Source organism: Botryllus schlosseri, chromosome 3, assembly GCF_051294905.1.
Source record: "Botryllus schlosseri isolate E-star chromosome 3, Bs_hap1, whole genome shotgun sequence".
Lineage (NCBI taxonomy): Eukaryota > Metazoa > Chordata > Ascidiacea > Stolidobranchia > Styelidae > Botryllus > Botryllus schlosseri.
The window spans coordinates 13,047,848-13,059,673 of NC_137238.1; the positions used below are offsets into that span (position 1 = coordinate 13,047,848).

Below are 11,826 nucleotides of genomic sequence, written 5' to 3' on the forward strand. Positions count from 1 at the left end.
ATAGTTGTGGACATGTGAATACTTTTCTACAATGTACAATTGTAGAAATGTACATGCGTGACTGTAGTCATTGGTAATGTGATGAGCAATGTTACCTCTAATCTGTGCACGTGCGCAAATGCGCAGTGCTGACACCGTCTCTGCGCACATAAAATCGAAGTTGCGCAAAAAAAATCCGAAGTGATGCCTTTTTTTAGTCGTTACGCACTATTGTCCAAGGGTCTGCGCAGTGAATTGGTGAGTGTGCACATAGTGTCGTCAAAAATTAGAACATTGGAACATTGGTGACGAGCGTGACTATTATCCAGATTTCACCTTTCAGTTTTCTACTATTATTGCGTTCCAAAAAACTAATTCAATTGGTCCCTCAAGTATTGTGCAATGTGCACGTGCACAATTATACCCTTACGCAAATATCGTGTTTGAAATTAGAATTGTGACCTCACGTTACGCCAGAGGTTCGTGTTCAAGTTCGCGTTCACAACAAACCTTTTGTAAAGATTCTTGTTCACACGAACCAGAAGCTTTCATGGGTTAGAACCATATCCTCACTTGGTATACTAAATTACTACATGGATATATAGATCTGACTTATATAATCATCTTCGTATCAGGTTTAGCCTAAGGAAGCTAAGGAACCGAATAGACTCATTGTTCGTTGTCACTTTATCGATGCTGTGCAATCGTGCTGCATGGAATTATTTGACAGGGAAGAAGAATGTGTCAAATTGTGCGTGTGTAATAAACATAGCAGTGAATGTCACGTAGCACCGAAGGATAATATGTTCGAACAGCTTGGCCAGATTGATGATTTTCTGGAACAAACGGGTGAGAACTGTATTGACTATAATTAGAATGACCATTATTATGAGCCTTATTCGACAATTGTAATTTCTGAGAAGGGCCATTCCCCATTGCATGTTTTACCTGCAACCAGCACACGGAATTTGTTAACCGAAATATGAGAAAGGCAATAAATCCGCCACCACCTGCTTGGTGCGGATCGGAGTCATTTTTTGGATCGGACAAGTGGTTCGAACAAGCGGTTGAACACTGTGCCGGCTATTGACAACTCACTAGTGAATATATCATATGAAATTTCTCGGATATATATACGAAAAATCAGAATGTTCAAAGGTTCGCCCCGAACCTACGCACCAGCCGTCACAATACTTGAACGGTAATAACCTCCACCACCGATTTTCGAGTTTTCGACCTTTCGATCTTTCTGACCTTGTCGCACCCTCTTATAGGGAAATTTAATTCGCGACACACTGGCTAACACTTCGAACACCCTGGAATACGAGTAGTGTAGTGTTACGTTACACCACTGCAACTCAAATGGGTTGCGGGGTCGCGTCCAAGCAAGTTCGACTCTGTAAACCCTTACCAAGTGTAGGAGTTTATCTATCAAAACACCGTTTTGTGCGGACCGCATAAGCCCCAAGAAACGTGGCAAAATTATTGATAAAATTAATGTGGGTAATCAATCAAACTTTTTCTTAATAAATTTCATCATGATAATGATGCGTTGTTTATTTTCTTATCATTATATTTTTCATTTCACTGATGATGCGACAGTCCGGCCTCTGGGCACGTGCATTTTGAAAGTTTTCGATTGCTAAACATCATATATAGTCTAATCAAATAACCATATTGAATTTTGGCTAAGTATTCGAAGTTTATATAGTGCGACCCGCGAATGGATTCGAATGTTGAACGCGGCCCGGTTTCTAAAAAATTTGTCCACCCCTGATCTAGGCTCATCATCCCCACTTGAACTGCTAGGTGATGTAACAATAAAACTGGAGGGAAAGTGGGCCGTGCTATATGTCGGCAGTACAGAAATCATAATAAACAATGTAAAATGATCATGTCGAAATAGGATGAATAAAACAACGAGTACCCCTAGTGCAATATTTGGCAAGAAGATGACTGAACATTAATAGAAAAAGGTCGCCAACCATATCGTGTCACTATTCAGACCTTGATTCTGATGGGGTGACTAGAAAATGGTCAACACCATTGGTCAACACCTCAACTTCGCGGTCGAATTTCCTGAGTGGTGACCTTTTGTCTAGTTATCAGCCTTTCAAATGATATTATCTATAGGGGTTCACGTTCCACTGCCATTGACGGTGGGTCCCCACCCCCGTCGCTGCGCTCGCAATCTCATTACAAAAAAAACAGACGAATACCCGAATAATGACAAATTCAAGGAAGTAAATGAGAAGGAGTGAGGAATTCTAAAAAAATGAATAGAAATAACCAACACTGCTGTATCGGGCATTAGGCTGGGTTGATGCGTCATTGAGAGACCGTACTTGGTCGTTTCCTCACATTCCTTCCCTACCCGTTCATTACATCGTATGGAACATTGTATGTCCACTGTCCATAGCGAGAAAATTAATAGAACCACCGACAATTCCACAGTCATGATTAATACCCTTAATTTTAGTTATATGTCGACCTTATTTACCCCATTTTAAAGCGGCAATCTTAAACTTAGTCTAGTTGCCACTTCAGTATGCCAGACCGGCTGAGAGCCACTACCCTGATCTCTACCAAAGCGGTTCACAAACTTTTTACACACCCTCTTTTATGATAATGAAAAGTTGCGCACCCTCTTTATCGTCATACTGCAAAATGTAGCCAGAATGCTAGCAATCCCAACTGATACTTGGATGGCGTGGAAGATTATGGCAGCTGATGAGAGAGTTATCAAATATGGAATTTGGACTCTGCACAGAGCAATAACTATGAATTAGAGGTGAATCTTGCGGAGGGTGAAAAAAATTATGTTGACCGCAGATTCGCGCCCCCTCAAGATGCTTTCACGTCCCCCTCCCTTCAAAGCCGATTTTCTCACTGTTTCAGTAATGATTTCTTTTGCAGCAGGTCTTCTACCAAAGGCGGCGATAGGTCAGAAGACCAATGAAGCCTCCTGCACGGAGTGGAAGTGGGATGAAGTCAAAGAGTGCTTTTTGTATTATGTGATATTTTATGACAAGAAGGAAAATCGGATTCGCAATCAAGATATGATAGTGTCTCCTTCAACGACCAGCATCACTCTTACATGCTCTCCACGTGAAGCAGCCGATGCAAGAATTTTAAGTCTATATAAAACAGATAAAGTGCAGCATGGTTTAGTAGGTATTTACAGGGCGCGTGGACTCAAAGACGTAAACCTTGTGATAGATCTGTCAAGGATGACGAATACGAATCGCGAAAAAAAAGAAAATAGTGAGAGGCTCATTCATTTCGGATTCTTATGGGACAACGAGATAAAATTTGAAGACTGTACAAGAATTGCAGTGAAAAGATTTTTTCCTGTAAAAGAATTACAAAGAATACATGAACAGATTGATTTAGCCATAAGAGCGGGTGGACAGTACACTACGAAGTACCTCGCAACAACGCGAATCGAAGAGGGCATTGACATTTGGATAGCAATGGAAGGCTGCTCACTCGGTACACTGGATTTGTTCATTGACAAAAAGACGACGTTCGAGATTAATCAACGAAACGTTAAAATTTGTTTCCGGCAGATTCTTCTTGGTTTGATCGATATGCACAATAAGTGTATCATACACGGAAAGATGAAACTCTGGAATATTCTCGTTTGGCCTGATGGGAAACGTTTGAAGATCGCAGAATTTGATCAAATGCAATATTGTGGCAAGGTTGATGACCTGAAATTAAAGATTGATCAGGACATAAGAATGACTGCCAAAATGCTTTACAAATGCTTAAAAATGAATTCAAAGGCTAAAATGAAAGCAGATGAAAAATGTCCCGACGTGGATTTAAGGGATGATTTCAAATCGCTATCGGATGTGGCTTCCAGAAAACATGATGGAGCTTTCTCGGAGGCCTGGATAAGTCTACTTGACACCCTGGCAAGTAAATGTTTATCGGGAGATTGCGACGCGTACTTGGGTGCATATCTTATCATGCACATGAAGCTGGATAAGCCAAAAACAGATGATATACTCAAACACCCGTTCTTTTGGGATGAGCACAAAGCGATGTCATTTATCACACGAATGGATGGCTACTTGTTTAAAGCCAAAAATGCAAATACAGTTGGTACGTCCAAGATGCCTAAAGCGAATACGAGGAATACCGCAAACAAATCTGGGGATGAACTCAATGACACCAGCTATACAACTGATGATCATTCGGAAGATGGGATTGAACCTAAAGCTAGACAAGAAATGAAGCTTTTGCGAACAGTACGAGATAGGTTCCAGAATGATTGTAAGAAAATGTGTTCAAATATATCTTGGGTGGAAACTGTGATATCACGTTTAGAGAGTCATTGTGATAATCCACGGAAGCGTCCAGCTCTCAGTGGGATGACAACAAAACTTACCAAGAATGTAAATCGGAAATATTTCCCACAAGATCTGACGACATTTTTACGGTGGATCCGAAATGTACATTGTCACTACATCGATCCTGATGTGAAATTCTTTGACTCAGATTCCGATTTCCTGAATTTTTTCAACAATGTTAACCCTTGGATGATGTGCTTGTTGCATCGGGCTTTATGGTATGAACGCGACAACGCTCATCTGCCGCAAGACCTTCGCCAATTCTTCGTGACGCCACAATTCCTCGAAACCCTTGACTTATTGGGGCAATGATGATAGAGCTACCATTCAGGATACTTTCGAGGAAAACGACACTTGAAACAGTTTCACCGTGTTTATTGCATACCTTGTATGCCTATATAAGCGATGAAGGGAATCATAAATGTTAATTGCCATCTCCTTAGTCCGTTCATACCGCAGTGGATGCAACGTAGATAGGCAGCAATGACGGAACGAATGGAATGTGCCGAAATTTACTACAGGAGACTCAATAAGCATCAAGGTGGATATGTTTTGTTCCACAACAGAACTGACATCAGTTCATTTCTGTGATGCGGATTGATAGTACGCAAATATTAGGGTTACCATATTTTGGAAATCTGAAAAGAGGACACTTTTTCAGAATTTTCAGACTTGCAAGACCGGAGCAAAATCCTTGAAAAATGGTAAATTTTTCCCACTTCCTGGTCGGTTGACTAAAAAATAAAAGGTCAAGTTTCTCGCTCAGTGCCCAAAATACTGTTTTTTCTTTCACATTATCAGGTGGTTGACCAAAAAAGTCAACTCTCCGGCTCAGCTCCCGAAATACCCGCCGGAGCGTTACTTCGGTGCTGATTTACGGTCTCAGTCGAGTTTGGTAGTTTCTTTGATCAAAATTCTTAAATAAGAACACAAAATCTCGAAGAAGAGGACATTTGGGCGTCTTTTTGGACATGCGCGAGTCACGAGTCATTTCGAGTCGTTGCAGATTTTGGCTTGAGTCAAGTCAAGTCAATCGATTTTCGAAGGTGACTCGAGTCAAGTCAAGTCACTCGATTTTTGGAGATGACTCGAGTCAAGTCGAGTCAAGTCAAGTCATGTCACGAGTCAAGTCACAATTCAAGTCAAGTTTCCTTTTCAAAGTGTGAGGCATGCTTACGTCATTGTATTCTGCTAGATGTCTAAAACGCAGATTAAGTGGTCATTGATTCTGAACCGATGAACTAATATAGAGTTAAATATTCACGCAAGAACGTGCTGTATGGCTCACATATGCGTAGAAATGCTACAGTTACCAGCCAAAATAAAAAAAAAATAGAGAAAAGAATTAATAAGATGCACTACTTTACCCATTTACAATGGTCGAGGACTATATAAACTATATTCGAATTCAATTTCAATGAAACAATAGGTTTGGTACAGATAACAGAAGTATGCATTTTGCCACTAAATTACTCTACTATACTAGTTTGCGACAGCGTAATCTGTATGCTCCAATCATTTCGTTTGCGGTCTATTTATTTGAGAGAGAACAATGGAGATTCAGTAAAACGCACGATCATTGAATGATTGGTCACTTTCACGGGTTACACCAGCGTTTCGCGAACAATCCGAACATATGCAAGATAGAGTGATTTTATCGACATCGTTTGTTTGATGACTTGAAATTGACTCGTGAATTTTGCTTCGAGTCACGAGTCAATCCGCATTTCTGATACGTCGATTCAAGTCATACGAAAAAGGTGACTCGAGTCTGACTCGAGTCAAGTCATGACTCGAGTCATCCCAACACTGCTTTGTTGCATGCTGTTATTTCTTGACCCACGATCAGAATTGTCGATTGTATCGGTATTGGAAATATATTAAAATCGCCAAAATGTACCATAACAAATTTCTTTCGTGAGGAGCACACAATTCCGATTCCGGCTCAGAATGAGAAGCACGCTACCATATTAAAATCGAGAAATTAAGTTATGTTGAATTGCGCGGAGCGTGAAGAAAATTTCAAGATTAATTAAAATCTCTCAAAAATTTGGCCGCACAAATTCCCTTCTACGGCAGCAGGTTGCTCATCCCTGATCTAATAGTATACATATAGTATGTCTTACGCCAAGTTTGAATCCACATTCCAGTTGCTGAGTCTTTAACATTTCTGACAAATTTCCCTAAACTTGTTTGAGAATAGCAAAAAAACATTAAACAGGACATCACTTTATTTCAAGGTAGGTTGCACTGAGACTAATCCTAATGCTGGTAATGACAACAGAGACCAGGCGTCGTTTTGTATTGCGATGCTAAATTTGATCAGTTATGAAATTGAGTTAAATTGTGTTGATTTGGGGTAGCTTAATTGAGGGCGAAATCGGGCAACTATATTGCATCTAAATCTGTCTTAGGCAGTGCAGTACGCCAACTATTAACAACAGCTACCCATCGCACCGAGCTTTAGGCTGCTTCCAAGGCTATGAAGTAATGAATGACTTACACGTGGAAATTGCTCAAATTTTCAAAGAATATCAAAAATTTGCGTATCAGCGTATACTCCGTTGAGCGCGACTGCTGGAGTTTGAATTTGGCGAGCTTTCTTGAATACGAAATAAGTTTCATCTTTAACAATCGTCTTCTCAGAATTATTGTAAAACACATTTTTGTCAGAATTCATACAGACTTGGTCAATTTCTCGCGCCCCCAGGTTGAGAACCACTGCCCTAGAGAATATCATGCAGTGTAAAGTTGTGGACGAACAAGAATGAAATTTAGCGCTGACAGAGACATTCAGAGCATCAATGTAAATAAACATTTTCTTTTCTCTGAGCCCACAAATCTGATTCCATGTATTAGGCCATGTATCCAAGAGATGATAATGCACTTCTAATTCACTAGCTAATTCTTATCTTTACAGTAAGTGGCAGAGGTACAGTATGTACATATATATATGTAGTGAATATATTGTTGATATAAAATAAAAATTGAGTTTATCTATAATAAAAGCAAACGCATTACAGTTGTTCGTGGACAATCCCAATCCGTGGGTTTACTTGTGCAGCGATTACGAAATAGGATTTAGGATCTACGAAATTTGAAAAGTAGCCCGCGACGCGTTCTTAGTTGGCGAACCCTGTAGGCTACTATACAGTTCTCTTGCATGGCTGAAAACTCTTTCCGGCGGAGCTGATGTTGCAGTCTACGAGTTATCCAGCAGAAGCCTTGAGATGAGGAAAACGAGTTACTCTTTTCCAGCAACTCAAAACATCACAGTCGATGCTCTCACGCTCTGCTGCGAACTAGAATTATCTGGTTGTCCCAGTTTGTTGCTGTACACGGCATTAAAAGACTTATATGACGTATACCGGCACAACACTCGGTTACATGAAGCCATACAGTTGGATTTAATTTCAAAATGTTGCGATTATTCAAGGTAGCTACAGAAAAAGCAGTATGGGCGCATGTCGCGACCTTATCCGCATAATCTGCTTTCTACCAAATACCCAATGTGTTGAAATTTGATATTGGTGTGCTCGTTACGAGTTCGTCTGTTGTCGATTATGTTTTTGAATATGAAAAAGTACTGTACAAACGAATTTAATAAAATCAAAATTAGTGCCACCAAGTATTTACCGTTTCATCAACGTTTGACAACCTAATTCAACGCCGCACACAGTACATTACAATGCATCATGTCCAGTATAACAAATTAAACTAGACGCTTGCAAGTGACATTGCGCGACAATTCCTGAAGACGAGTGTATCAAGCATACAAAAATGATTGCAGGAAGCAGATGATTACAAACTGGAAAGTTCGCATGCAATCAGTACTTTTACTTATTCATCCAACATTATGGGGTCCTGATATCTCATAGGGGTAGCTCACGTTCTGGTAATTGGTTGCTGAATCTAACGGTATTTTTGGGCTGCTCTGCTGCATTTGCTCATTTTCTTTCGCAATTGCTGGAGATGGCGTAGACTTACACCACAGCACAATGTCCTATTTCGTGCTCCGAAACTCCACCACAAAAGGTGTATTTGTTCGTCTAATTCGGAGAGGAGACGGTGTTTTTTGCATGCGCGCGCGTGTAAATCGACAAGTGCAGCCTCACACATCACCCAATCCTATTAACGACTAGTTATTTTGCTGACATAAACATCAGCCCCGTTTCGCGAAATGCATAGTAACCATTATTTCACAAACAGCACAATTGGTCATCAAGGTTGTGGTGATGACGAAACTGTGGGTATGCCAATGCAGAATACCAACAATAATATTTCCACTGTATGCAAGGCATATCTTGCATATCCAGGTTCAGGGCCCATGTTTGAACTATGAACATATGACAAATATGCTATAGAACAGTGGTTCCCAAACTTTTTCTGTGTGAGGGCCAAATTTATAATTTCAGAGTACGGTCGGGGCCGCAAGATTACTACGGCTATAAAACGGACCCAAACAGTCAACATGGCTATTTCGGAGTCTTTTATGGCCCTGGCGAGATTTCAAAACAGTACACTGTTTACCGCTACTTATCTGCTGCATTGGGTGTCCGTTGAGTGAATCAGCTTTTCCCGCCGAAACGCGCGAAGCGCGAGAAATTTCTTTAGTTTCATGACTGAATCGGTCAATATGATCGGGAATTCCATGTATTGCTATCAATTTTCATCCTATCTCTGTTCACGTAATCTGATTTACCGGTAGAGCTGAGTGAGGTGTGTTTGAAAAGGTATAGGCCCCCTCAATAGTAATTAAACATCTCCGGGGGTATACCCGTTGGCAGGAACGTAACAGCCCTTCGTCAGGACCCCGGGCTCCCGCCGGGTGATAAACTGACCCCGCATCACGTTGTTCGCTTTTGCCACGAAATTAAAGTTGTACTGTTTAGCGAGACAGCGCGACGCGCGAATATTTCAATAATTCATGATAAAATCGGCGAATATTATCGGGAATTGCATGGTTGTCCTCTTTGCCCACGTAATTGGATTTACCGGTAGAGCTGAGTGAGAGGTGTCTTTGAAACTGCAGACTCCGTAAAATTAAACATGTTCGGGCGGGCGGACCCCTAGGTATGACTTCTTTACATGATGTTATTTCGTGACCTCCTGTCTGCTACATCAAAATATGTAGAATTGCCCAAACCTACTAAACTGAAAGATCACACGATTTCAGATTGGTATTTCTTCACTGGCATATAATTTTCTTTTCTGCGGGATGGTATTTGTCTTGTGAGGTTCAGATTGCCAAGACAAGAACATTCGGCGCCAGTCATTTAGGCGCCTATGTAGACAATAAAACCTATATGTATTTTGTATATATAATGAAGTTTTTGTATTTCGAAGTTTTTGGTCAGCATAAAAGCAGTTCTTCACGGCCAAGGCTTTCTCGCTGCCGATCGTTCTGACATACTTCTTGGAGTCACATGTTACATGGCCTAACACTTTATATGTCTTGGTGCGTTGTGGTGTGGTTATGGCCAACGCTTATAAGCCCATTTCTATAAGTCGTGCTTATTTTTTCTCGGGGAAGAGTACCCAATAATCAAGATAAGTGGCAAATTCAAATCCCTCCTAGCGCGAATTTTTTTTGAAATAATTTGGGGCCCCCATCGAGCTCGGCCCCCCACAATTGGGGGGTTTGGGGTGTGGCAGTTACGGCCCTCACTATAGGACTATACCAATTAGGCTGCTTTTAGCCAACTGAAGCAGTATGCATTTCGGCGTATTCAACAGTGGGTCACGTGTTGCACATCCAGTTATCATAAGGTTACCATTCGTCTTCTTTTAAGATGAGTTGCCCTCTTTTTTTGATTTTTTCAAAGTGTCCTCAGAGGACGCACAAATTTCTTCTTTTTTGAGATTTTGTCTTCGTTTTTGAGGAGTTTGGTTACATATAGGGCCAAATTCGACCAATATACATTAAGTCAGCACTGTAGGAACGCTACGGCGGCTATTTCGGGAACTGGACCGGAAAGTGGAGCTTTTTTTCTGTCAACAACCGATTAATGTGAAAGAAAAACTGTATTTTCCGGGAGTTGAGCCTCTTTTTTTTAGGCCAGCGACCACGAAGTGGGAGAAATTATCAATACCTATTTTTATCTATAGCTACTGCTCGTTCAACTGGAAAGTAAGGGCATATTGCAGTGAAACAGCAGTGACGTAACGTTAGCAGTCTATACTCACAACTTTCCTGCAATTATATAATTAAAAGCTACAGAGGCCAAGCAAAGCAGGAGTATTTATAGATATAAATTTCAATTTTTGTCATAAATCGATTTCCTAATTTATTTTGGGGGCCAGAAGAAGGCTATCTGGGGGCCGCATTTAAATATCATCAGTAACCACGCATTTAACAGTATTATGACTCCAATAAGATAAGACGTGGGCCACAGCACATTTTCAAACCGGAAAATGGGCCACGGCCAAGAAAAGGCTGAGAACCCCTGCTCTAGCCGATTGCCCGTATAGGTCGGAGTCTAATTAATTTTGTCATGTCATGTTTGAATCGATAAAAGGGAATGCTTTGGCCGGTATATTCCAGTCAGAGAGTAAATATATCTCATGTTTACTGAATGGGACTCTGTTTGCACTTATGCTCAATTCACACAAATGAGACTAACAACAGAACGGTACACAGGTCATTGGCCAAACAGGGTCTGAGAGTCAGAGAGGCTGTGCAATATGTGTTTCAAATAGGGCAGTAGATATGAGTGCTAAGATGGAGAGTTTATTTCAAAGTCAAGGTTTACCGACAAAGGGAAACATCCCAAAAATGATGTATCTCAAATTAGGGTTCGCGTGAAAAATATATATTGGGGTCAGTCCGTGTCCTTATGAAGGCATCGTATCTGAGCTCCCGCTAAGAGATTTTTACAAAAGATACATTGCACTCAAGCTATCTTTGCGGTATCAAATACACGCGTCATTTCTTTTTAACCCTTTGCGAAATTTCTGACGCGTATTCCTTCATTACTTCAATTTCTCGACGCGATCACTGCAGAGCATTCTTCCGCTGATATTATGGATTAACTGTATCTTACGAATCACGGGGGGTTAGCTATTGTAGGCGTGCCGTAGCGACGATTAACTGACGGTGTTTTGCCAGGTAGGATATATGTGTGTGTGTGTGTGGATATTGTAGAAATATGCCCTGTATTTTCAAAGTCATCACCCCACGAACTTTACCGAGTAATCTGTGCACGTGGGCTGCGATAAAATATTGAATTGATAGTAATATATGCTAGTACCTGCATTATTAACAGGACTAATTCATGGTCATAAAAAAGGAAAAAAGGGTCTTGAAAGCCGACAAAAATATATGAATATGTCGCAAAGGGTTAAGAAGACACGACGTAATCACGATACTAGAGACATAGATGCAGTGGAGTAGTAGGCCTACAACTCGTGAACATCTCTTAGCAGTAGGGTTCCGGTAAATATCAATTTGCCTCTGATTCGAAGCGATAAAATCAATCCATAATAAAAA

General features: G+C 40.7%; 1 protein-coding gene across 1 annotated transcript; it reads left to right on the forward strand.

The window, feature by feature from the left end:
- Positions 1–614: 614 nt before the first annotated feature.
- LOC145435385 (uncharacterized) lies at positions 615–4,649 on the forward strand. The gene is made up of 2 exons (XM_080312659.1): positions 615–828; positions 2,896–4,649. Exons 1-2 carry the CDS (start codon positions 693–695, stop codon positions 4,647–4,649), a joined length of 1,890 nt encoding a protein of 629 aa, XP_080168785.1. The 5' UTR covers positions 615–692.
- The last annotated feature ends 7,177 nt before the right edge of the window (positions 4,650–11,826 follow it).

Excerpts from the sequence above, each read along its gene's own strand:
- LOC145435385 (XM_080312659.1), top strand. The coding sequence starts at position 693 with ATGGAATTATTTGACAGGGAAGAAGAATGTGTCAAATTGTGCGTGTGT. Across the intron at positions 829-2,895 it reads TGATTTTCTGGAACAAACGG|CAGGTCTTCTACCAAAGGCG; the intron begins GTGAGAACTGTA and ends TTTCTTTTGCAG.